At 38.7% G+C, this 27,991-nt stretch overlaps 1 protein-coding gene across 3 annotated transcripts; it reads right to left on the reverse strand.

Annotated features, from left to right (window-relative positions):
• Positions 1 to 189: 189 nt before the first annotated feature.
• On the reverse strand, positions 190 to 27,991 carry PIK3CA (phosphatidylinositol-4,5-bisphosphate 3-kinase catalytic subunit alpha). 3 transcript variants are annotated; one of them, XM_082287764.1, is made up of 20 exons: positions 27,595 to 27,991; positions 25,840 to 26,049; positions 24,953 to 25,203; positions 23,184 to 23,429; positions 22,261 to 22,346; positions 20,345 to 20,450; positions 19,146 to 19,298; positions 18,907 to 19,041; positions 15,192 to 15,316; positions 14,753 to 14,834; positions 14,126 to 14,290; positions 13,460 to 13,563; positions 12,588 to 12,759; positions 12,154 to 12,260; positions 11,523 to 11,644; positions 10,911 to 10,989; positions 9,902 to 10,072; positions 9,548 to 9,665; positions 9,231 to 9,382; positions 190 to 8,069 (listed from the first exon to the last, which is right to left on the reverse strand). In XM_082287764.1, exons 1-20 carry the CDS (start codon positions 27,944 to 27,946, stop codon positions 7,799 to 7,801), a joined length of 3,207 nt encoding a protein of 1,068 aa, XP_082143890.1. In that variant the 5' UTR covers positions 27,947 to 27,991; the 3' UTR covers positions 190 to 7,798. The 3 variants fall into 3 exon arrangements, with proteins under 3 accessions (XP_082143890.1, XP_082143889.1, XP_082143891.1); XM_082287763.1 differs by having other exon boundaries at positions 23,184 to 23,492; XM_082287765.1 differs by having other exon boundaries at positions 23,184 to 23,492; positions 27,737 to 27,864.

Consider the following 27,991-nt stretch of genomic DNA (forward strand, 5'->3'; position numbering starts at 1 on the left):
TCCTTTCTTCTAGCTTTTTATGAAGGCAGAGCTGCAACACCAAATCACACCCCAAGACTGAATATTCCTTAAATTCTCACTTCAGAATTCACAAGTGTACCAACCATATCATTTTAATTTAGTTGTTAGTATATACATTAACACTCAAAAGTGTGATAAAAACCAAACAAAAGTATTTTTTTTAATAAACAGCATGATACAGACCGCGAAGATAAATAAAAAGCAGACTTTTTACAGTTTCCCATGAACATGAACTACAATAAGTATCATAGGTCAAACTTTTGTTACTTGAGTAGCACAGCAGAAGGGTTAAAAAAGGGGTTGTGGGGTTTTTTTATTTAAAGTACTGCAAGACTATTCTCAGTATGACAACACATGCATCTTGCTGCATCTTAAATACTTTTTGGCCCATTATGACTAAAAATGTCTTGCTTTCTACCTACTTTACCACAGACCTTTATCACAGAATGACACACATATGGCAACATCCCCCCCGCCCCAGTAGTGGTTATTTCAAAGGTAATTGTCTCATTTTTGAAAGACATTTGAAGCACTGGTGGGTGTTTATACTCTCCCTTTGATGCAGACAGTAGCTGCTCCCAGCTTCAATGAAGCTACACAGAGGCCTCGGGAACTGACACCCTCCTGGGCTCTATTTCCCCAAAATACCAACAGGATCCTGGGCTGCCTTAGGAAGAGCAGGTCAAGGGAGGTGAGCCTTCACCCTGCCCCTCTGCTCAGCACTGGTGAGGCCACGCCTGGAGCACTGGGGTTCCCAGTACAAACCTAATGTGGAGGTACTGGAATGGGTCCATGAAGGGCTATAAAGGTGATGGATAGGAGAGGAGGCTGAGAGAGCTGGGATTGTTATCCTGGTCAAAGAGCAAGCCCAGGGGGCATGTGGTCAATGTACATAAATACTTGATAGGGAGGAATAAAGACAGACAAGGCTTTTCTCAGTGCTGCCCACTGAAAGGACATCAGGCAATGAAATAGAAGATATTTCATATAAACATTACAAAAAAAAAAAAAATTGACTGTGGATTCCTCTTTCTCAGACAGACTCGAAATCCAGCTGGACAATGTCCTGGGCATCCTGTTCTGTTGCTGACCCTGCTTAGAACAGGGTGTCTGGGCCATATGATCTCCAAAGGTCTTTGCCAGCCCCAATGGTTCTGTGAAAATTCTGCAGCTGTGTTGCCATTTACAATGACAACACCACTTAACAAAATTTCAAACCCAAGAATCCAGGACATCAGACTGCAGCCATATATATTTAAAGCCCTTTTCTCCACCAGGGAAGTAGATTTTGATAGTGTAGTGGATATTCACAGTTAAAACTTGAAGAGGTGCAAGGGGGCAAAGAGAACGGATGATATTCCCAGATAATGAATTATACATTTATCTTCACAAGAGAAAAGAATTTGGAACACAGCTGCTGTAAGACAAGAAGATTAATCTATTCCTTTTCTTTTCCCAGCCCCAAATGAAACAGTAAGACAACTTTGGACAGCCTGGGGCAGTTGATAATTCAGGATATAGAACACTATTAATAAAGCCTCAAAACAGATATAAAATAGTTAAAGAAACAAGGCAGAATGAGATTCCAACTATGAATATCCATATTTTGGCTCACAAGAATTAACTACAACAGACATAAAGACTCTTGAAAGAAACAGCTTCTGCCTGAATTAGGCTTTCAGTAACTTCAGCAATACAATTAAGTCAGGTTTAGCTGTGATTAATTTTATTACTGCAACAGGAACAGGAGCCTAACAAAATGGATGCAGTTACACTGAACTGAATGGCTCCTGAAGCTGTTTAATAACTACTGGGAACCAGGCACCAGAATTTCAAGAAGAATCAAGACAGAATAGTGTATTTTTTGCCTTCCTTCTGCTGCAGGAATATGGCATCACATACAGAAGTGACAGTAAGGACACTTAAAACACACTTACACAAACCAGGGGGGACAGTAACTTCAAAGTACAGGCAGAACATTGCTTCAGTTGATCTTCTCTTACAAATATTTGATGATGTTCTTCTGCTCTGGGCATGTCCCAGAGAGGTGTTGGAGAGAGAAGAGAGAGAGAGGGATTCACCTCTGGCCTAGAGTCAGGAGCACGAACACAGCAAGACCTCAGACTTTTCAGTCTATCCCATAAAGCTCAGAAGTCCAGAACACTGTATGGCAAATGAAGAACACGGATTTTTCCTGAGTGTGGGTTCAACAAGTCTGTACGCTACAAAAGAGTAGGAAGAGGAAACATTTAAGCTAGCAAGCAACAAAAGTATTGGAAGTCTCAAGAATGAAGCAAACTGTAGACGAGATTACTGTACTTTTGGAGAGCTGAAAAGGCTACTTCGTTAATAAAGATTATTTCAAAGTAAAATTATTAAGTGTTTAATTGGGCTGCTAGTAAACATTCCTCTCCTTATGAGAACCTTTCATACTGAATCATAGGAATAAATAATCTGGAACTTTGATATACATATAGCCTAATTCTGATTTCATATACTCTCATGAATCCAGAGCAATTCTGATGAAGTTAGTGCTGTATCAGCATAAAGTGAAATCAGAATTTCTCAAAGAGCAAAGCACCTGTAGGTCTGGTTAGTGTATGCAAATAGAGAACTTCTATAGCCAGTTTCCAGTTGGCTTCCCTTCATTAACACAGATGTAAAAAGAAAGTAAAACTCAACAAAGAGTTGAAAAAAACCTCAACCCCAACACCAGCTGTAGGGGTGGTGAGCTACACATCATTTTGCACAGATAGAGCCTTACCTAAACTGAGACAACTTCCAGCACAAAATAAGAAGATGCAAATTCATTATTTGTATGAAACATGTATTGCAAAATTAAATTGGGATTCAACAATCTGCAACAACATCCACAGCTATATAATGTTTTTAAAAAACAAGTGTGGTTCATCCATTCAAGTAAAACTAAAACAAGAGAAAGAAGTTAAAAAAAAAAAATCCTAGAAGCAGCAAGTTACAATTCTTTCTGTAATACCACACCATTTTCATTAACTTGAAGTATTTTCAAGATGTCAAAGACATCATCGAAAATAATAATTTCAAGTGGCTTTTCTGATACTTGTTTTTTGAATGGGTCCAGCCCAGGTCTGCAACCTGTACAGACATGCAGAACAGGAGGAATTCATAATTACTGTTAAGAACAGACGTTTGAACATGCCACTTATATAATGACAAAGCAAAGACAATACCTTCAAATTGTCAACAAGCATGGGCTACTGACCACTGAAGGGCATTTAATACTTTACAGAAAAAGGAAAGTTGGCATAAAAACCCACAAACAACTCACCAAACCACCAACAGCAGGGTCATCACATACAAAGTTCTTACAAACCTGGTAATTTCTATATTGTCCTTAATATGCAGGTTCTTATCTTTTCCACAAGATGTCAAACCACTTACAATTTTGGTTTTATTTAAAAGCCTTTCTTAAAAAATTTTTAAAACTTACACTGAAAGTCTGTTTCACCTATGAAGAAACTACTAATGCACCCTTTCAGACAGAGAAGTATGCATATATAAAGTCAGTACAGGTACTTTTTCTGCTACCTTTAGGAAAGCAATGAATGTAATTCTAAGTAAAACTAAGCAGCAGCAGCAGCCGCCTGTTCTGTCATTAAATCCAACACAGTTTCACAGTTGAAAAAGTTACTGGTTTTAAATTTTGTTTCACTAAAACACCATTTCTTAATGCTTTGTGATAAAACACATGGCTGAGTCCTGGGCTCCTTGCTCTGGCAGTCTTACAAGAAGTTCTGCAGGAGCAAGGTGTCCAGATTCAATTCAAGCTCAAAATAAACTACCTTAGTGTTTTGTGCAGCTGATTCCCAAATTATTTTCAAATCTCCGTGAACTGGGAATAGTTAAAAATAAGCCAAATTCCAAGCTACTTCTGTAAAAATCTAGGACTCAGTTACAAGTGCTCTCATGGTCTGTAAGCAAATCTTCTTTCTCATACAGAGAGCAGATGACATCCTCTCATTTCCAACAGGGGAAGCAAACAGTACCTCCTCTATCCTCAGTGAAGTTACATCAGCGCAGAACTGCCGTGACAGGATGCAGTAATTAGGGTTCAACGCTTTGAAGCTGAGAAAAGGATTTTTGTTTTTTGTGAAACACTGGCAGAATGTTTTTCAAATGCCCATCCTGGTTATGCAAAGAACTGCTTAAAGCCCAGGAGCTTCTCCTACTTTAAAAAAAATTTTTTTAAAGGCTACAATTACCCCAAACTGTATTATGCCTGTACCACTCTGACGTTTCTTTTAGTATTTGATTCTCATAATAACTTCTACAGCTTATGCACAACATTTCATTGCAGTAAATTCTGGAAACAGAGCCCGATTCCTCATACGTCTGTCTGGGCAAAAAGGGTGCAGAACACTGTGCTTGAAGTGAAAGACATTTATACTCATATTTACAGAAGGGCTAGGAAGGGACAAAGTACAAACAAATTTGGGATCATAACATCCAATAAATTTGAGTTGATCTTTTCACCCAGGCTGGAAAGGGCTGACCATTTCTTGGATAAATGAGGTAAAGCATTGTTTCAACACCAGATAAATATGGATAACATAGCACCTAATGTGATGTTTGTGCAACAGTTTTACTCAGTTAAATTAAGAATTATAGCCAACAGGGTTTCAGATTTTGTGATCTAAACTTAAACTGAAACTAACCCATTTTAAGAGCTAAACCATCAGCGTGTGTTGACTGCAAAGTAATAGATACAAGGGTAACTTTTCTCTAGAAAGTACAACCAAGCTTAGCAGGAGTTAAAATATTCATATGAACAAAAAGAAATATGTAACAGTCAATAAAAAGAGCAATGGGAAGTCTGTTGGACCACTCCAATATTTCATAGAACTAAGGAAATAAAACTTCACATTTCCCATACTATTCTCGGAGCTTCTGTAGTGTTCACAAAACCAGGTTTCCCCCCACAACATCAAGTATCCATGCATGCAGTAATCAGCTGCAGGATCCTGACTTTAAAAGTGTCTTGAAACACCAAAACCTTGGCTTTACAATCCCCAAAGTCTTTCATAACGTAATGGATTGCACATTTTTAATATATTACAATTTGCTAAATGAAGCCAACCACTCATTACCTCATCAGTACAGCCTGCACAAAGTACAGTTTATTTATATGCTTACACTCTAATCTAACACCAACTGTCAGCATATTTTATATTACATGTGGTATTGCACTTTCTGAGTGGCACCTCGGTGCATGTTTGCAAGTGAACAAGCTGAACCCCCAAAAGCCCCAAACCTTTGGAATTCAAGTGCTGCCAATCTAGCAAGTTTAAAATGTTAAGGTGAACATCATCTGCAGAACTATTATGGGCTTTACTAACTTAAACCTGTTTAAGAATTAGAAAAACAGTCCTACCTGAAGTTATGCATAAGGGCAATCTGAAATCCTCAGTACTCTGAACAGTCTCAAAACCTGGTGCCAATTTCATTGATTGCACACATTGTAATCGTGTTAAAGGACAACAACTACATTTACAAATATATATTACACACACGCACAAAACAGACAAAGCTATAAAATGTTTGGTAACTCCACATGCTTTGAGCTAGCCAACATATCTGTCTCTTGAACTGCTAATTATTGATCATATTGAAAATCTAAATTGCTATTTCTGGTGTATCTTACTGGATTCAACAACCACTTCCAAAGGAGGAAGAAAGAGGAGAAATAGTAGACCCAAATTTTGAGGGTTTAAATGAGTGTTCTTGGAATAGCCAGCATATCACTTAAGTAATGTGAAGAGTGATTCCCAAAATATTTTTAGAGACTTAGGCCAAGTTCACCTCTGGCTCTAGTGGGTATATCTCCACAACTTCACTGGTACTTGTGTCCTCTTTCACTAGGGCTGAATTTGGTCCTAGGAGTATGGCTGGTCACCTTCAGTGACGTTAATGAAAATGGGAGTCTTGGACAGATAGAACTGGGTTGCAAAATTAAGAGAGTTAATATTGGACAAATCATGTAAATAAAGAATATATATTAATAATAGTTCCTATTATATAAATAGCCTTTATAAAAAAATAATCTTTCAATAATTTTAATAACTCACCTTTCTTTAGGTTCTGGAAAACATGTATGAAAAAAATCTATTCAGTTCAAGTTAGATTAAAGCAAACCTAAGATGAACACTACAGCTCTCTGTTGCACTAAACCCAATTCTGACCATTCAATTTCCAGGTTAGTCAGTTTTTGGGGATGATAGGGAGTTTCTTTGTGAAAGTATGAATTGCACCCCTAGAAATGCTGAGCAGAAGAAACACCATACTGAGTGGGCCTATTTCCTACTGCTTTCAGAAACTGTGCAGATGACGGACCCAGAAATCGAAGGGTCACCCAAACCCCGCAAATGTTAATGCCTCCGAGCACATTTAAAAGGCACTGTCCTTTCACTATTGTTTTTCGATATTTGAGCTTCAAACTCCTTCCTTTTAAACTATGCTGCCATTAAGTATTTGCTATCACTTGAATTCTCTTTCCACTCTTCACAATCCAGCATAGTGTCTACCTGCTGTACCAGATCTAAGGTAATACGTGATGGACTCTTACGTTCATGCTAGTGCTATTTTCTCTTTCCTTCTAATTTATCCTATCGAATGAGAAAAGGAAACATTCTTCCAAGTTTACCCTTTTGAGCTTAAGGCATAACACGAATCATCAAATCATAGAATATGCTGAGTTGGAAGGGACCCACAAGGATCACAGAGTCCAACTCCTGGCCCTGCACAGGACACCCCAAGAATCTCACCATGTGCCTGAGAGCCTTGTCCAAACAATCCTTGAACTCTGTTCACAGGCTTGGGGCTCTGACCACTTCCCTGGGAGCTTGTTCAGTGCCAACCACCCTCTGGGTGAAGAACCTTTTAAGAACCTTTTCCTGATATCCAACCTAAACCTCCCCTGACTCAGCTCCATGCCATCCCCTCAAATCCTGTCACCGGTCACCAGAGAGCAGAGATCGGTACCTGCCCCTCCACTTCCCCTCATGAGGAAGCTGCAGACCCCAGTGAGGTCTGACCTCAGTCTCCTCTTCTCCAGGCTGAGCAGACCAAGTGACCTCAGCTGCTCCTCATACGGCTTCCCCTCCAGACCCTTCACCATCCTTGTGGCCCTCCTTTGGACACTCTCTAATAGCTGATTTTTTTTTAATATTGTGGCACCCAAAACTGCCCACAATATTCAAGGTGAGGCCACCCCAGTGCAGAGCAGAGCGGGACAATGCCCTCCCTTGCCAGGCTGTCAATGCTGTGCCTGATGCCCCCAGGACAGGGCTGGCCCTCCTGGCTGCAAGGCACTGCTGGCTCATGTTCCACGTGCCATCAACCAGCACCCCCAGGTCCCTTTCTGCAGCTACTGTCCAGCCTCTCACTCCCCAGTCCATACGCACAACCAGGATTGCCCCGTTCCAGGTGCAGAATCTGGCACTTGCCCTTGATAAACTTCATACACTTGGTGGTTGCCCATCTCTCTAATCTGTTGAGGTCTCTCTGCACACATCGTACTAAAGCTTAATTTTTGAAGTGTATAATTTTCGTGCTATCTGAAACCCTGTTTTACATTATTTTCCAACAGTTGTCTGAACAATTCATCTCTTTTCTTGCCATAAATTCTAATGTTGTTCATGGTTTGTGCAATTCCTATGCAACCAGTCTTTGCTGCTAACAGGTATTAACAGTGCAGTACCCACAAAGCAGGGTATCAGTTCTTGTTTTCTTTGCTGTCAGTTCAGTTCAAAGCGTGTTGCTTTATTGTGTGGAAGATCCAGTCCATTTTTGTTGTCCAGCCACCATGGTGAGCATCATTCATTTGCTTCATGAAGTACTCAAGAGCCTCCTGCTCAGTTTTGTCCAATGCAAGGGTCTTTCGAATGTATGCAATATCATCAAAGGACTGCAGTTCTGGCATTCCTGAGCCAAGCATCATGGAGAAAAGATTGATGAAGAGATTGGCATGCTGCCGAATTGCTAGGTAAGCCTTATAACACATCTCCTGAAACCTGGAAGAGACCAGGGGGAAAAAGCTCAGTGTATTTCTCTACTGGATGCATATTACTGCTTCCAGAACAGTTTTACAGGTAACCAGACACTAAAAAAATGGACAGTCTTAGTCTAGTAAGAACACCATAATGTTGCTGAGAAGATGCACTCATTTCCCTACTTAGTTTATCTTCACTGGTGTAAGAATTAGTAGTGGTCAGACTAACACAACGTCCAAAGACAGGCTTTCTGGTCTTAAATCCCTTTTGCAGTTCATGCAACTGTTCAACACAAATTTATGTCAGTTCACAGAGCCATTTTTGTCACTGCTACTGACATTTCAGATTTCAAAAGATATTTCCTGATACATTGCTAAAATCAGTGTTTTACTGGTTATTAGAGTTGCCTTTCTCCTGTAGTTTTATGAGGGCAGCAGCTGTTGCTCCTTAGATACTCTGAAGAATGTTATCGAAAACACGGGCATTTGCTGTATCACACTGGATAAGAAATACCCAGGTTAAGGAAAAAAATGCAAAAAAGCTTCACTGCAGCATTCAGACAGACATTATAATACAAAATCTGTCTTCTCTTGCTGTCAACATAATGAAATTAAGATTAAAATTGAAACCTCTCAATGACTGGATTGCTGGAAAGAGATATTAAGAATGACTACAGCAAGAGATTTATTTCTTTACTGTTATTATTTTAAAGTTCTTTCTCAGCAGGTTCTGGCCATTGTCACAAACTACACAGGACAGCTGAAGAGCTGATATCAGAGCAGCTATAGGAGAGAAAAGTATGGCTGAATGACCAGCATGCTCTGACGCACACAACATTTAAGAATTCTCAGTAGCTGCAGTTTTGCTGTCTCCAGAGGATTTTAAGTGTTAAGTCAAAGAAATTTTAGATGTTTGAAAAATTACCATCTCTATTCACATGTATGCTGACCCTGCAAATCTCAAGTGAGATTTCATGGACCAAAGGTCATGTAAGTGCTAAGATTCCCCACTGATTTACAAGTGCATGGCTGATCTTCAACTGAAGAACTAGAACATAGCCACTGCAAGCCACTTAAAATACTACTTTTCAGTTAAAAGGTCTAATTGTTAAAAGTCACCAGTAGTAAAGTTCATTTTAGGTACAAAACACTCTGGAGGTTAAATGCTTAAAAGAAAGCTCACCTTTCAAACTCCCTTGTTTTGGTACATTCTTGGGCTCCTTTACTAATCACTATTAAGAAGTCTTGTGTTAAGACAAATGGCACACGCTCTCTTTTGTAACCAAATTTTTTCTTCTTGTGATCAAGGAAGTGCCCAAAGTCAATGTGAAACAGCTTGGAAAGACAGAAAGGTATTTTAAGATTAATAACTCCTTGTTTAAATGAAGTCACAGTAAAATTGATCATTTATAGTTCCGATAGATTTTTTTTTCCCCCAAAACAAACTTATACCAAAGCGAGGATGACCTTAGGATACGGTTTCAGAAAAACATCTCTTACTTGTCCATCATCTTTGACCATGATGTTACTGTTGTGGCGATCACCAATGCCCAGGATAAAGGTGGCAACACAGTAGCCAGCACAAGAACGTGTAAACAGGTCAATAGCTGCATCATACCTATTCAAACAAAAAAGGAGACACTTTCCTCAGATATTCTAATGACACAGAAGTGCAAGTTTTTCTTTTGCAAAAAAGCTACCAGGCAAACAAGGACAGGTAAAAAAGAAAACAAAACCAAAACCAGATGGACATAATTATGGATATAATCTCCCACTTGATGAACTTCAGTTCTCTTGAAGTTTCCATCAAGAAGAACCACATGGACAAAAAAAACAAGGGACAGGAAATCTCACATGTCTCCTTTGTTCTTGTCCTTGAGCCACTGATGCAATGTATGGCTGTTGAACTGCAGTGCTCCTTTTAAGCCTCCTTTGCACTGAATCTGCATGATGGTGTGAGAGCTCCTCACGACCTCGATGAGCCCCACACAGTCACCAATGGACAAACAACCATAAGGCAGCATCCTGAAAGACAAAGGTTCATTGGTTTTTTTTTCTTCCTTTACAGAGAATGGTGGCAAGAGGTGGGAGAGGATGTATTTTTGCAGGTTCCTGTATCTGGCTACCCTTTAAGACATGGGCAGCTGTAACTCTCCAAACCATTCTTGGACAAAGGCATAATTCTGCCACTCATTACAGTACTGGAGACAAAACTGTGACCCATGAGAGACAGCATAGACCAACAGGTCCTTTTGTCTAGATTAGGAAATGAAAACTGGGGGTTTCTTGACAGTGCAAAGGCAGCTCCTTTGTCCCCACCTAAAAATGTACCACACAGCAATCACAAATTCGAAGGTGTAACCTGCCTAGGATCAGTTTTCCAGAAGCAGAACAGTTTACCCTGAATGCCCTGCAGAAGCTGCTGCACCCACAGACTGTCTGGAGGTGGAGAAGCTCATGCAGAACGGGCAATACCTACTATGTGGACTGAAGTGAAGATACCAACTACAAAGAGTCACTGCTCAGCAGGACTGAGGGTTTGGCACCTTGTTCAAAGCCAAACCTACAGACACACTCACTTGGCCAGAGTGTGGCTACTGCACCTTAGCTCTTGTATCCATTCCTGGTACATAGCTCACTCAGACCCACTTGAATGAGACTTAAGTATTTTTCAAATATGATCTTATGTTTATAAAATTCAGTAGTTAACTAAAAAAATTAAATATTGCTCTAACATGCACAAAAACATCTATTTATAGCATTTCATTTATTACCCTTGGGAAAACAGAAGCAATCTCTGGGAACAAACCAATGCCAAAACCATTAAGATCAGCATTGCTTGAGAATGACCTCTAATGCTTACCGAAGATCGAGACCCTGATTTTGCCAGATGTTTTCCATAATTCGAATTATCTGAAGTGTCAGCATGTCCTGACGCAAGTCTGAAATAGTCAAATACATAAAGATTGCTAATTTCATAACACCAGAACCCTTAGTTAGACCTTACTTTACTTTTCCCCCCAAAACTGTGTCTAAATACATCTAAAGGTAATGAGATTTGCATAGTTTAGTGCAGGTTTTGTTCCCTCAGCAGAAAAAAGCAGGTTTTAAATAGTAAAAATTAATATAAACTTGTGCTGGTGATTTTAAAAACAAATACTAAAACCAGGACAATGGAATCGCAGTTTACACATGTGTAATATCTTGAAGATATTTTCAAGTAAAAAGAACAAATATTAAATAGTATCATGTTCCACCTTGGCAGACTGAGCATCTTAGAACATACAAAATTTGCACTTGGCTGAGATAAATACTTATTTGTCTATGCTTAATTTTTCTGGAAAAGAAAATGGCTTTGCTCAGCTGATTTTTTTTTTTTAATTTATGTACTTTATATGCTTATAAAAAACACTAAGTAAAAGGTTAGGAAAATAAACAGGTATGTAGCTTTTGAATTACACTTATCTTTCCTTACCATCTCCATTTTTAAATATTATCTCGTTGTTCTGAAATAACAATTCAGACATAATATCTGGGTTTTCCCAGTTCAACCACAGCGGCCTTTTTGCTGATGACATTATTCTGCACTCCTCAAGCCTAAAAGAGATAAGATTTCTATGAAATAGGCATAACTTGATTCTTATACCATGTTTCTCTAATACTGCTAAGTTCTCCCAGTTTTGGGCAAACTCTGAACTAGCACCAAATTAAAGATGCAAAGTTAGCTGACAATCCACCATTTTTTCAGACTCAAACTTAAATTAGCAAGTGGTATGTTAACTATTTGCTAAGACCAACAGAAGAGTTGTGTTTAAGGGAATATTGTAAATATTCCTTTGGCAGTATGAGCTCCTGACAACTGGGAAAAGGACTGCAGTTCCTGGCACCTTAAAGGAACAGCCAAAGGTCATGTTGCCCCCTGATTTGTTAAATCATTAGATTGAAATGATGTATTCTTTATGGATTACTCTGCTACAAATTCTATTCGGTGAACTTTGAAGATACTAACATTTAGTAAGTTAACACTCAACCTCAACACTGTTATTGTTACCATTACTAAACATTTACTTAAGTATCTAGACAAACTTCAAAACTGGATACAATACCGAAGGTTTCCCAGTTGATGTGCAGGATTAAGAGGAGAGATAAAACCTTGCAAGGCATCCATAAAATCTGGCCGTCTCATTTGTTCAACAAGAAACTTCATCTGCACCTGATAAATACACACATTCAGGTCTTGAGAACACTATTTACATGTAAAGGAAGGTATCAGATTTTAGCTTTGGTTTTCAAGCATGGTTTTGCACAGTTCTAATGTAAGTAACTTTGCTCAGCTACATATTACACAAATTGAAATCTTTAGTTGTACTGCCTTGAGAGCTGGACAATGGTATTGCACAGAAAACACTGCAGCTCCTAGGACAACACACCACCTACTGAAATCAGCATTAACACTTTCCTAGTTAATCAAATAGAACAGTTCTAAGTAATTCCTGTGACTCAACAGCAACAGTTTTGATTTAAGGACAGCTTTTGATACCTTCTGGGTCTCATCCTTCTTTTCCTGCTTGAGAATATCTGTGAGGTTAATCAGCTTCTCCATAGCCTCCACCTGCCTGCTCAGATGTTTCAGGTACATTCCACACGCTCGGCAGTAGGACTCCAGAAGCAAACCAAACCTCTGACTGACAGTTTTGTTGTGCATTTCAGATCTACACAGGGAGGAAGAACAGTTACAGCTTAGAGACAAGACCACTTAGAGGTGCCAAAAATGAAGCTATACTTGTGACATCTTCATACAGTCCTAAAATACATCCCCTCAAACAATCCCCTCCCTTATCCTTGATGACACCAAGGCAAGCAGAAAACTGAGAGCACAACAAAGATGCTTTGCTTCTATTTCTGTGTCTGATTATACCAGCTTAGAACAGAATTTTTAGGTGACCTCTAGCTACAACCCAAAATGTTGTACACTGAGCTATCAAGCTCTATAACAAGCCTTTAATAAGAAAGTAAAAATTAAGTTTTTACTAGTCTTTTTCAAAGCTTTACTTTAATTGGGTGGCTTTCTTTAGGCCTCATATGTTTGTAAAGCTTTATGGAAAACCTGATGGGGAATTAGGCAGCTAACAATATGGGAGCCCTTCAGCAATCTCAGACAATCCTGTTTTTAGAATAATCATCATAAAATGAAGTACAAGTCTTAGTACTGTTAAGTAGTTTTTGAAACTGCCAGGCATGATTTCTATCACCAAACCATGTATTCAAACTCTTAACCAATATAACCCAATCTTTATTTTAAGTGGTAATATTTTTCTAAAGAAGGACATTTAGTATGTCAAACCTTTAGAACAACTAATTGTTTACAGCTCATAGGAAGCCCACCACCCCTTAACATGATATTACGCTTACTTTAAATGCCAAAAGAAGAAGTGTCCTATCCTTTGATTGGTCAGTGCCTTCTTGAGTAAAAATCTCACAAGCTGATTATCTAAATATTGCTCATATTTCAGAACCTAGTTAAGGATAAAGACAAAATTTTAAAAAATCAGATGCAGTTATTATTTCTATGAACAATGTACAGACTAAAGGCAGTCAAATAAAAAGCCATCTATGTTTTACATTTTTTTTTCCTGAAATTACTGATCTTGGTATTAATACTTGCATGTGCTAGGCTTTGAACAATATATGCCAACTGTGCACTGGCTGCCTCTATTTCAGGAACTTACCATCTGATGCTTGCTTTACTGTTACCAAATATTTTAGCCTCAATTTGCTCAAAATTTTGAGAAGATGCTTCTGCTCATCCTTTCCCATATGTTAGGACAGCTGAAATAGCTGCCTGTTCCAGTTGGTAGAACAGTTTTGCATCTCTGCAGAATCCTGGCATTTAGTACCAACAAGCAAAACCACAGCATTACAGAAAAATTAACATTTCATCTCCTCCTAAATAATCCGCAAAGCAAACATTCTTTTGATGACCTCTTTTTCACAACACCTTAACTTTTGCTGTGTTTTAAGCCTCTGTGAACATTGAATACACACAAGACAACAAACATGCCAAAATATGTTCTGTACCTGTACCAGCTGGATTAGATACTGAGACAGTTTGTCATCTGTCAAGGACTTCTCCAGACACCGAACTGCAAAAGCTCGCACCATTGGGTCTGGGTAATTGCAGTCCAGGAGCTCCATGGCTTGCTCTGGCTTGATTGAGGGCCAGTCCTTTACCAAACAGTACATCTGTGGGCAAGAAGTCCAAGCAGGTTACACCTTTGCACTGGTTAGGAGGAAGCTGTAACACACAGCCATTAGAAGGTATTGTCAGACACAAACTACATCTGAGTAGAAGCTGTTTACTTGCTGGTCCTCTCAATCAACAATCTGGTATTAGTTGCCAGTTGACTTTGTTGTTTTATCCACTCTAAAAAGAATGAAAATAAAACTTCACATTTAACTGTAATTGACAAATTGGCAACGTAAAAGGGATTTAAGTAATGCCAGCATTTAAATCTTAAGACCCAGACTGAGCTAAAGAACAAGAACTATGGACCAGAGACACCTGTCAGTCATAGTGGCAACTCCAAGTACTCAATCAATGTATCATGCACACATAACATGTTTTTAACTTCCAGAAGTTTTCTTTAAAATAGTGTATTTTAAAGATTCTTCAAAACTTAAAACTGCTTCAGTGTTTTATATTACCTGGGCCACTTCATCTCTGGAATTCCACTTGACAGACAAAAGTAATTTGGGTAGAATTTCTGGAGTATTCACACAATAGTGTCTGCAAAAGAGGAGAAAGTTGCACGTTCAAAACATCACTTTTGCTTTGATAACCATCAGCCACATCCCCACAGCCTTGCACCTTTTACTTTTGTCAGGAAGGTGCTGTCAGGATCCATCCATGCAGGTAAAACTGCAATAATAAGGAAAATGGGAACTCATTCAACAACTTACTTTTCTCCACAGGATTATAACCAAATCACACAATGCAAAATGCTTTACAAGTCTCGTCCAAAACACCAATTCCACAACACGGAAGAACTGGGAGCAAAACCCATGACAAATTTGAAGTGAATGGGGTGAAGTCTGATAACTCCAAGAAGGGTTTCTCTGTGGTTTGGTTTTTGATTTGCAGTACCTGTGTCTCCAGAGGAAGTCCTTCTCTTGCTCAGTGATTTCAGACAAAGGGTCTCGGGTACATATGGCTCGCAGTTGCTCCTTGTCACTCTCTGTTAATTCACTATCCCGAGCTATTCTGTTACTCTGCAGAGACAGTGGCACATTAGCCCTCCACACAACTCCTTCTGTTGCCAAACCACACACATGAAATATGGTATTTTAACAGCACAGCAACCACTACAGCCTATGGCATGCAATACTATCTTCTTGTATCCACTTGGTGTAACTGAGAGCTTAAAATTTAGAAAGAGAGATGAAAGACTAGGCCTTTGATCTCTACAACTGCTTTTAGTCACTACTGGGACAAGAAGTAGTACATTTCAAATAAATCAGCTGTGTGGAGAAATAGCAGCAGTTGACATCTGATGAACGACACAATGTGAAACTGGTCATTTCTGACCCTAGCATGAGATTGCTGAGAGCTGCTGCAAGAGTGAGAAAAATTCAGAACTGAAAAAGCAGAACATGGGGGATGAAAATAGGTAAATAAGGGGTAGAATGCTGTAGGAAAGCCTGAGTAACAGGAAGACTGGAAGATATTAAATCACAATTAGTGTAAGACATTCCCCAAAGAGCACAGAAAACAGAACTGCTACAAGCAAAAATTAATTTTGTTTAAGACTTCATTTACTAAAGGCAGTTTAGAACAATGGCAGAGGTATTGAAACTACTCAATTTTTCACAGCTCATGTGCCAAGGTCATTTTTGTTCCTACACTTTCCATTTCTTAGTTTGCTTAATATGTTTTTCACAAAGCAACATATGAAAAGAGGCAGTTTCTGAGGCTTTCCATACAGAATCAATTGCACTGCAAAAAAAGAGAAATCTTAATCACCTTGTATTACTGACTTTAGTCTAAAATACAACTGCAATTAGCAGTTAAGATGAAGCTATCTCAAATATTCTAAAGGAGTTGAACAGCATTTTTATACTGAATTCCTATTTTCACATCTGTATGATACCTACTACTACAATAAAGTAAGACCACTCTTCTCAAATTTCAAAATGTTTCAACTGCAGAAGTACAGTATTTGCTCTCTTGTTCTCTCTTTCCCTGGGCAATTTCTACTGAGCACATGAAATAAGATAATAAGCAAAAATGAACTGAGCTTTGTCTGCCAGTTTTGTTGACAGAAAAAAAGGCTGAAGAAAACAACAATCAGAAATATCCAGGTAGGTGATCAAGGCACCCTTTAAAATGTGGCGTATTTCTAAGAATATGCACAACTATAGAAACAGTTACCAGGTTTTACCACATGATATGATATCTACTTCAAAGTCCTCTGTTTTACATTACCTCTAATTACATAGATTATGGGTTCTCATGATGGATTCACTACTACATGGGACAAGAATGTTCTGACCTTCAAGCTCACATCTACCATTGAGGTATGAATCAACCACCTCACAGGATTTTTAGTGCCTTTCCCTGTTGGCAGTGTGATAGTGTGATCTCTTCTAAAGCACATGGACTCCACATCAAAGTGAGGGGAAATTATTCAGAACTGCTCTCCGTGTGGCACAGAAAAATTTTTTTAGCACATTCTTAAATATTTGGGTACTGGATACAGTGCAGGTAGCAAAGCCAGAGTCATTCTGCAAGTGAATAATTGGATAAATTATTTTCTATTCACCCTCCTCCTGACATATGGTCAAATAGTTCATATGGAACAAGTGATTAGTTGTACACATTCATCTTGAATATGAAAGAGTCATCCTAAATAGTAAGTGAAAGTCAAAGAAGTAAAAAAAATACACCTGTACAGAAAGAAAGATTATAGTTTAAATCAAGCCGAGAGGGAAAATGCATTTATCCTGTGGTCAATACCAAAAACTTGGAATTCTATGAATTGTGGGATTGTAGGATAATAAATTGGATTTAATATTTGTAAATTTTTTCATATTTGAGATGTTTATAGACCTATAAATTATGTCTTATGTATTGATTGATTTCAAATGCAGTGTTATGCTTTTCGAGATTAATAACAAGTTATGCTCTTTGTATCATAACAAAAACATTATATCAAAACTGAATCTCTGTGACTGCTTTGCTGATTTTGGCCATTTCAAACGAGGAATTTTCAACTCTTTCAGACATGGGAAATGATACACAGCAAGCTGGTATCCAATTTTTGAATTAACACGTTGCCTTTTAACTCCCTAGATACAGCTATTATTACAAACAGTTATAAATATGTGTGGTACCTGAACACAGAAAACTTGGCTTCAGACCTGAACATACCCCACAGTGACAGACAAAGGGGACAAATACAGCAGTAAGAGAAAACTAGTGATGTTCAAACTGAGCACACATTTAATGAACTATGATTTGCAAAAGGGTAAGTAAAAAGAGGATTTTGGCAGATAACAAGGCAGGGCTGAAAGAAAAGCAGCATAAACAACGGGAGAGTGAGACCAAAGCAGTGATATATAGTTTGTTTCCCTGCCAACATCATCACTGATGTAAACAAGCTTTTCCATATTTAACTACTGACCTTATTCTAAAAAAAAGACAAGATAATAATTTGAGACCTTATTCTACCTCTGCTTTTTTTTTTTTTTTTATTAAATTGTAAAGATCACTACGTTGTCAGTGAAGTGAGTTTATCCTCCTCACCATTTTTTATTTTTGCCAGATGGAACAAAACAATGAGCTGAGCATACAGAAGCCCAGGTAAGAGGCTGGGGAATGCTATTTACCAAGAAAACAGCTGTCCTTAAGCATTTATTAAGAGCCTTGCTCAGTCCCAACATAAACAGCAGAAATGCTACTCTATGGTGGACTTCCTGCTGAGTGCCAAATCGAGTGCCCACAAGCCATTGTTCAGGACACACTGGCACAGGACTGCTACAAATAACCCCAGAATTCCCAAACTGGAAGCTCACTGCCACCTACGCGCTCTCCGGCACAGCGAAACTCCCACCACAAGGCTTTTCTTCACACAGACCACGGAGCTCTCTTGGGCAACCCAAGGCTTTGAACCACCCTCCAGAAGAAAATGTAAAACACACCAACCAATTTCACAGCCTTGGCTGTAAATACAGAGCGTTCTTAGCTTTACTGCTTTTCTGTTTTTACTTCTTTTGATCATCCAAACAAGTGCTTTGAAGAAAGCTCCAAGCTTCACCAAAAAGCCAGTTGTAATGCACAAGTTCTGTTTGTGGAAAAAGGGAGATAAAGGACTACACCCATGTGTATGTCCACCAATTCCCTTAAAATTCCCTGTACTTGTGGTCATAACTAGCCCATAAAACAGCCAGGAAAGTGTTCTAAGCAGCTTTGGGTTACACAAGAAAGGCTACCAATAAGCATGAAACTGCAACAAAGAAAAACAGTATCATTGAAGAATTACAGGTTTTGAAAAGTTAAACTAAGTAGGTTAACACCCGAATTAGTGATACAAAATGTCAAAAACACAGTAAAACAGTTTCTCTTTGGAATGTTTTGGTTGGTCAGTGAAGTATTAGACCATTTCTTCACTGGTAATATAAAGAAAGCAGAATGAATATATTGCCCATTTTACTAAACACGCAACAAAACACTGATTTCTTGATTTTACATTAAATGAGGATGTAAAAAAATAAGTTTTGCTACTGACATACTGAGTAAAATAAAGCAATAAATAACACTTTCATATTTGAATAGCTAATCCTGGAGGGGGAGTTTGCCTTACCTGCCCTGCATAGCTGTAGTTGAATCCCAGCTCCCGTGAAATTGTCCAGTTTGCATGTTCTTCAATAACTGTCATATCTGGGAACTTTATAGGGTTGCTAAACCAATCAAATTCCAGCTCTAAGCATGGAGTTTCCTAGGTAAAGGGAATTCAAATTACTTTTTCTGCTGAATGATAGCAACCAGAATACAGCATATTTTGAAAATGCACTCTTAAGGGGGAAGCTGGCATGCAAATACCTTATTTGGATTTGATCCAGTAACACCAATAGGATTCAACAAATCCTCCAGCCCATGAGGTACTGCCCAAAGATTCAAAGCCATTTTCCCAGATACAAGAGTGTCTGTGTAATCGAACATGTTTATATTTCCCCAAGCCAATGGACAGTGCTCCTTAAAGAGATTAAAACATGATTTTTTCAGTGTCATCTATGGATTACTGAAGAGCAAGTCAGGAGAAACAGCACTTTCACCCCAGATCAAGTTACATTCCCAGATTAGCAGAAAGCAGGTTGTGGAAGTTGTACCATAATTTTCTATGAATGGCTGTCATGGCAGTCCTTTTACAAAATAATACCAAAAGAACTGTAAACACATGTACACATCTTCTTCACACCAGGGTAAGTCAAGAGGACAGAAGAAGTTTTTTTGACAAAGAGATTTTTTACCAAGGCCTGCAGTGACAGAACAAGGGCCAAGAGTTTTAAACTTAAAGACAATATTTTTAGATAGCACAAAAGAATTAGATTTTTTTATGATAAGGGTAGTCAGGCACTGGCACAAGATACCCAGAGAAGCTGTGGCTGCCCCATCCCTGGTTCAAGGCCAGGTTGGATGGGGCTTGGAGCAACCTAGGCTAGCAGAAGGGGGGTGGAACTGGATGATCTTTAAAGATCCCTTCTAACCCAAATCATTCTGTGAGGTTCATAAACCTGCTCATAGACAAACCCCCTATGTATTACCTGTGACACACACTCAAACCCAGAATGCAATGATGCTCTTCTGGCTAAAATTAAATGTTGCATGTAGATTCTTAAAAATTACTGTTTGAGATCTTGCATCAAATGCTAAAGGAATACAGATTTTCTTTACTTGAAAATTCAACTCTAAAGGTAAAAACCCTGCCCTTTAAAAATAAACAGGTTAGTAACATGGGTTTAGAAAATTAATTTTAAAAGCACTTCCACCTCAAAACACTAACATTGGTCTTCGTGTCTGGCAATGCAGCATGGACATGATTTACAGTGCTGAACTGATAAGCTTTTTTCTGTGTTGTTTAATTTCCAAACAAAAAAAAAAACACAAGTAGAGAAAAACCCCTATTTTAATCAAACATTGCACTAAGACTCATTGCCAGGACAGCATTTACCAAATATCTTCCCAAACTTGATTTAAGTAGCTTTGGCTCATTAGTGTAATAAATCCATGAGGTGTTTTACCTCCTTAGCACCCTTCCTGCCTTTAACAGAGCAGATGGAAAGGCAGAGCCGAGCAGCACGTGGGAGATCAGGAATGTACATGTCATACAACAGCCATTCATTCCACCTGAAAGATTCAAAAGGCAGAATTAAACCAGGTTAAAGGAGAGCACGGAGCCAACATCATTCACTCAACCAAAAGGCATTTGTTATATTCCTAAACTGTGTATTTGCTTACACAGTTTGAACACACTTTTTTACTGAAAAAGGGTTTCCATACATGCATTTGACCACATTCACTGCTTTTGGGAATGGAAACTTCCCCAACAGCCTTCTAGCCCAAACACTGTTTAAAAAGTCATGTTAGGTTCAATTCCTGGAACCTGAAGATAATGGATTTGCATATCTGCTACACTGATGTAAGGTTTAGCTTGTGAAACACTTTTCCCTTCAGGGGAAAAAAGCAACTGGGAAAAAGAGCTTTGAAAACCAAACTAAACTTGAACTGTTGGAACATAAAAAGATAACCGCAAGATGGGGACAGAATGTGGAAACCCAAAGCAATATTCCTAAGTCAAATATTTTTCTATTTACTGTAGTAATAATAGCACAGATTGGTTCTACAGGGATACTTCAATTTTGTTTTCATGAACTCATCTAAGTAGAATTTAGCTCTCAGCTGGTAGAACTGTGCTTTTGAAGAGGAACTTCTGAATCCAGTTTCTTCCCCTAAGCGGATTGTCGTACAGAATTTTCTCAGTTGAAAGAGGCAGCAGCTTCCAAGGACAGCATTAATTTTTCAGTGTAGCAACTGAAAGCAATTTTACAAAGAAATAACTGTGAAAGCCCTTCTCTAAGAATAAGGAAATTGGCAGATAAACTTTTATTCACTTTTCTTATGCGTTCATTTCATATAATACAGATCTGTGTGATTATATCCATGATTTCCAGGCATAACCTTCACCACCTTTCCAATATTTTCTCTCTAAAATAGTTTAAACTATCAGTTCAAGTACAGCTGTATTCAGGGCAACTCAGAAGGAGAGCCTATTTTTCACCAACTATGTATATTATTAGTCCTTTAATTATAAAACCTAATCATATTAATAGAAAACATACAGATAAAAAAATGAATTTCAAAAATTATTATAGAAGACATGAAGTCAGAAAATGCAAGCAAAGAATTACTTCTGCATACATCCCTTGCATCTATCTTAGCAGGTGCTGAAATTTCACACCTCTTCATTAGTTCAAGTCATGAGAACAGGTGGATAAAAGATGTCCCCAATGTTTTTATATGCTCATATAAAACTTCTTGTTGCACTTATAGGTTCAAGTCATTTATTTTTCCAGGTAATATTGATGGTTTGTCAAAAATCCTGAAAATAATCAGTCCAGATCTGGCAGTCATTTCCATGCTAGCAGGTGAGACCCTCTCTCCACATTCAGTGGTTCTCCTTTAGAAGGAACCCCACCAAAACCAATCTGCAGGTTCCAGGACATCACACTGCCTCATGCTGGAAGTGAAATCTGGACCTGCAACTGGAACAACTGCTGTTGGTTCACAGACAAAACCAGAGTTCACTTGCCTAGAGCTCTGCTGATTTCCCAGTACTCATGTGTGAATGATAAGTTATATTTATATATATATGAATTATATTTGTGTTTCAGCAATGTAAATGCACGTGTAGAACAGATCTGTTCAGTAAAGAAATGTTACTATTATGTGCAAGACAAAATGCTTGTGTTTGAATTAAATTAATGCTATTTATATATATAGGGTTATGTAATATATTTTTACAAAACTTAAGGTAAAGGATTCCCAGCAAGGAGCTCTACCTGAGTAATGGCTAATTTGAGCTTTTGCTCCTTCAGTGCTATCATTTATGATGCCCTTAAAGTCAGGTTCTCTACAGTCACTCAGGTATTCATCTTACCTGGGATTAGAACAAGGTACCCTCTGAGTATTCACATTGTCACACAAAGGTTCCCCTCCATGGTAGATACCTGTTCTAACATAGATCTGAAAACAACATCCATATTAGTCTTTGAAATGTTACTATAAACACATTTTTTCATTGCAATCAACACATACCATGATTACAACATATTATCCTTTCAGTTTCAGCAAGCGAGAAACAAAAACGAAACTGAAAACCTAACAGCCCCACCACTCCCCAGCCCAAATTAATTCATGCCTTGTCAGGTGTGAAGCACAGTTTATAAGCATATCCTTCCAGAAAAAGTGCTTTTGTCTTTCGCCTCATTAACTGCAAAACTAGTTCTTAAAAAATACAGTAACAAACTTGAAATGAACACTATGAAAACCCCCTGTAATTTAGTCTCAATTCTTCCCGTGCCAAGGTATTGTGAAAGAATTTCTGAGGAAAGAGAGCCAGGGTTGTAGGTGTCTTCAATGGGATTGAACCCTACACCTGCCTTTTGCCCCTTACCACCCCACACCTTTATTTTCATAAACAAAGACAGCACCCCCTCATCAAAAGCACTCTCAATTACTGTAATACATTCTTAAACATAATCACTTAAAAGACAGAAAACAACATGGGTTTTCTTTTTCTATCCATTACATACTCTGCTGAAGTACAATGCAAACTGATTCCTGCTCCTACCAGGCAGAGTATTTAGCTAATTACCACAACTCACACTTTTTAAGCAGTATACAAAAGTTTCCCGATGCTAAAACGTGGGTATGTTCTTTAGAAATAAACACTCCAATTTAAGTAAAGAGTGGTATCATTTTCTAACGTGTTAAATAACAATTCTTTTCCAATGTCAACACAGAACAGAACACTCAGGAAGGAAACCACGAGTTGCTGAAAAGCCATGTGTGATGCCATACCTTGTCTATGTCTCGAATGTTCACATTTACATAGGTGGCACAGAGGATCCTTATTCTGAGAGCACTGTTTATAGTCCAGAGGGATTTGGTTGTAGCTTCTCCATTCATGTAGGGCGTGGCTGTGGAGATGCGCCTGGAGTAGGATGGCATGGTGAAGGTGTCCAGGGGCAGCTGGGTGTACAGGCTCTCCTTTGCCATCAGCATCAGGTTGGGCATGCGGCCAAGCATGATACAGCTCCTTATGTACTGCAGGGAAACACAACCAAGATGCTGTGTCTTTTCAAAGCCTACACTCTTGGGAATGTAAACCTAGAGATACTCAGGAAGATACAAAAGTGAAAGCATACTAAGAGAGTTTATTATGCATGCACACCCTGTACACTGATAACAGGTACAGCATCCAGCAGACATTGCTGGGTAGGGTCACAGCTGCACTCATGCAGATTTTGAGGGAGGCTGAACTGGAGAGAGAGAAGGGAGCTGACAAAAACACCAGCCAGGTTTCTTGTAGAGCTCCTTAGCCCCGGCACAGTGCAGCACAGGGCAGATAGATCTGAACTGTTCCTGGAAGCAATTGAGCTGTTTTGGAACAGCAAGGGCTGTACCAGCCTGCAGTGCAGCACAGGTGACTGATACTGCCAGTCCCAGGCAGGGAGCACAAGGTAAGCAGCACTCATGCTCATTTTCGGTTCAGTTGTGCTCACCACCTTACACCCAGCACTGATCCTGACACACTTCACCTGTCCATTCAGGTCTGAGTGCTGAGAGCATTTAGTCTGGCAACACTACCACAAAATACAGTGTGTTAGGACAGGTCCAGCCCTGGAGTTAATGAGTAAGCTCTGCCAGGGCACAGCAAAGGCAGACCAGATGCTTCTGAAGAAACCACGCTAGATCAAATACATCTGCTGTTTGATCTTCAGATGACTCTGCAAAATTATTCATGTATGCCTGCACTTGTTCCCCAGCTCCCAGAGTATAGAGATACTTTTCCCATTATTCAGGATCCCCCACCCCTCCTTCTCTCCTCCACTGCTCTGAAGATCAGATTGTCAACCATTTTAGCCAAAGGGATGGGAGCAGTTTATTACAACAATACATTCCTCCAAGAGGAAGCAGCAGCAGCCTGCCAGGAAGTCGACTGGGTAACATTGTCTGCTCCAGAGAGAGCTGCTCAGATGCTCTTCTTTCCCATCATGTTCTGCCTCACACTCCCAGCACTACCAAACCCAGGCAGTGAAGGACAGACAGACACAAGGAAGGCTCAGCAATGATTTCTGCAGTGCTGGAAGTCTACATTTTTTATCTTATTAAAGTAACGACAAAGGTGTAACAGGAAAACAATTTTCTCTTTTACCACACCTTTGGGACAGGATTTACAGTAGCAATGGTTGTTTCACAATTTACTATCTAATCAAATTTCCTGTTTTATTACATCAGCACCATGCAAATGTAGTTCATCTCTTGCCATCAAAATCTAGGAGATTTCTGAAAGTACCTACCTCTGATTTAGCACTAACGTTAGAGGGAAACATTCAAAGAAGAAAAATGACACTAGTGATACAAATCCCAGTTCAAACCACCTTTTCTCCCCCCTCTCCCTTTTGAAGCACATGGATTAGCCAATTTGTTTAAAGGTGCAGACACTGTCACTTCCAGTGTTTTGGATTAATTCAATGAAAAAGCCAGACTTAATACTGATCATTTTTCTCCCCCACAAATTTAGATTATTTTAGTGTAGTTCAAAAGAAATCCTTTATGTTACTCACCTTATACTGGCTCAGTGGACATTTTTCTAGCAAGTATTCATCACAGCCACATACTTTTAAAATATATTTGCCCTGGTACTCCAAGACACAAAGTTTCAGTTGTTCAGAAGATAGCAACATACTTCGAGTTTTCTTCCTGATTGCTTCAGCAATAACTTGCTCAGGCACGCAGTCATGATTGATTTTTAGGGTGTATTTCTGCTTATCATTGTTTGGTGAGACTATTACCCAGATCACCACTATAATTTGCCCTGGAATACATGTAAAATAATGTTAGGCTTATCCTTTCCAATACAGTTTCCAAACAAAAAGCACAAACCCAAAATAACCCCCAAACCAAACAACTCCCATGCCTCCCCAACACAAAGATTCATTTTTAGTATTAAAGGAAGATGCAAACAAGATTCATAGCCCAAACTGAGAGAGGGTTTATAACTTCTGCATGGAACTAGATGCATTAAGTTTATTTTTGACTCTAGTGTAAACTCAAACTTTTAGCCCTGAGGTTAAGAATATTTTCAGTAACTGAAGACTACTGACGATTTGGCCTTCAAGGAAACAGCAGTAACTCTTTCATATTTGAGGGCTGCAAGGTAACTCAGTGATTCAGCATCATTTAATTCCAGATATCTGAATGCCATAGAAAACTGCAAAGCCAACAAGCTGTTCCCACCCACTAAAAAAGTCACCTCTATTTACCAAGTTATATTTCAAGATTCAGTTAGAATAGCACAATTTTAAATATCCTTTTGAATGTACAGTCCATCGAGAAAATTATTCTGAATAATTTAAGGTGTAAGATAGTGATTTGCCTAAGTCAACAGCTGTACTCTTTGATTTCAAACACTGAAAATATATTATGTTTCTGCTGTAAATATTGCCCTTACCTTTGTCTAGTTTGTTGTATATGTGTTTGGGGAGTTCAGCTGAGGACTCTACATTTGGAGGATAGACATACAGTGCTCTGCTGTGCGGTGCATTGGCATCTCGCAGATCCACGGCTTCTTTACAGACATTAAGAATGTTTCTTCTGAAGTCTTGTACTTCTGGATCCTTGACCATGTCAAACTCACAGACAGGCATGCCAATAGCAAAACCTACAGCATTGGAGCAGATGAGGAAATAATCATAACTAACAAGTAGAGCTAAAGATTTCTTCAATCAGTCACATAAAAAGCCGACTTTAAGCAAAACACAGCCTAAAATATTTGCTGGCTTCTACTTTGTGGTGGTTTAGCAAACCGTGTTAAACCCCAACATACTTGTACACATAACTGTTTTATATCATTCAAGAACTACACAGTTCTGAAGTTAAGTGCACCAAGCAGACACAGGAAAGGTTAGAAAACAGGTGTACATTCTCTGAAGATCCTGGAAGCCTTAAATCACCACTCTCACAGTCAACATTCCTCCTGAAGGAAAGGGACCAGGACTAAACTTCCTTTGAAGTCAGCACAGAGTTTCCTAAGGGGACCAGAGAAGCTGTGAAATCTGATTTTTTTCTCAAACCCTGCCAGAATTATTGGTAGCTATTAGGACCATAATCAACTTTGCTTACAACTGAATGACAGCTATTAATTTTTTTTTAATGACCTGCATTATTTAAGAACTGCAGCAAGCACTCCAAGAGACACTGAACTTAAGCTCTTTAACACAGATTCATATAACAGTGCATTTCTTTCAGGTCCTCAGTCTCAGATGTAATTCCCTTTAATGAGATTACTTGGATAAATCATCATTTATGCATGAGTGTTCAAATGGAAACTTTCAATTGTCGTGTTGCACGGTTACCTAACCACTGCTCTCTCCAAGTCCTGAACACGTTGAGCTTTACAAAACAGAAGTCATTTACTTATGATGCATTCATCACAATTAAATCATTTAACAATTAGTAGTACATCAGAACAAGTATTTCCAGTTGACAAGTCTCTGCCACTGCAGTTCACATTTGTTAGCAATGAAACAGGAGTGGTATGTTTGTACTGCCTCAATTTAATACTTCACCAAAATGTTGGAAAAAATGCCAGATTCCCTGTGCTTCCTCAATGGATCACAGAAAATGATAAGCTACTCCAGAGATAATTCAAAACATCACAATTTGTCTCCCCTCCACATCTCCAACCTCAGGTGTTTTTTTGCCTCCTCTCCCTATGCTCTTTTGTCAGAAGGGGGAAGGGGACAGCTGAAAAAAACCTCATTTCTGAAATTTGACTTTCTAAGCAAGTTAGAGCAGTATTAAAATGTGTGTCCACAAATATAATTTAAAATTTGTAGTTAAACCTAGAATTTACAATTCTATAAACTTCAAAATAAATTAAAACTGACTTCCCAAACAATAGAACAGGTGTTGCTCTGTACTAATATGAAATCCTGCTAATAAGAGATGAGCAAAAAGATACCCTCTAAGCCACAGGCAACTACAAATACATTTCACAAAGGCAAGGTGAATGAAACAGACCAGAAAAAACAAGTTTAACTCACTGTTTATAAATATTGGCTTTACTATGATCAGCACCTTTGGAGATTTGATGCAACAACTGGCAGTTATGAAACATGGCAGATACAGGTGACAAATATGACCCATTTCAATTCTTTGTATTTGAGGAGGATAATCAGTTTTAAAAAAAAATATATAATCTCACCTATTTCTCTATTAAGAATCTTTTCTTCTCTGTTACCTACTGGTTCAATAACTTTTAGGAAAGGCTGAAACAGTCGCAGGTCACAAAGTCTCCGTGTTTCATCAAAAAACTCTTCTCTTTCTGCTTCTTGTGTGACACTTACAAAAATGTAAGAAGATTCATCTTGAAGGAGCTGATAGAGAGGGTACTTCCTTGCTTCTTTAAAGAGTTCATGTTTAATAGTCAGTAAGGTGGCCTCACGGAGGCATTCTAGAGTCACTATCATTCCATTTGGGAGAAGACACTCCACCAGGATCCTGGGGGGCATCAAGTGGATGCCCCATAGTTCACCAGATGATGGCCGCGGAGGCATTTTTAAGTCTTGGGATAACTTTGTACTTCAAGCTTTTCAAGCAGT

Source organism: Coloeus monedula (assembly GCF_965178545.1).
Source record: "Coloeus monedula genome assembly, chromosome: 10".
Lineage (NCBI taxonomy): Eukaryota > Metazoa > Chordata > Aves > Passeriformes > Corvidae > Coloeus > Coloeus monedula.

What these genes read in the sequence shown, in the direction of transcription:
- PIK3CA (XM_082287763.1), bottom strand. Translation starts at nt 27,946, where the DNA reads ATGCCTCCGCGGCCATCATCTGGTGAACTATGGGGCATCCACTTGATG. An exon ending in GTACCTTGTTCTAATCCCAG is followed by an intron (nt 20,451 to 22,260) that starts GTAAGATGAATA and finishes TGAATCTTTCAG; the next exon opens with GTGGAATGAATGGCTGTTGT. An exon ending in GACAAGAACAAAGGAGACAT is followed by an intron (nt 9,666 to 9,901) that starts GTGAGATTTCCT and finishes TTGTTTGAATAG; the next exon opens with GTATGATGCAGCTATTGACC.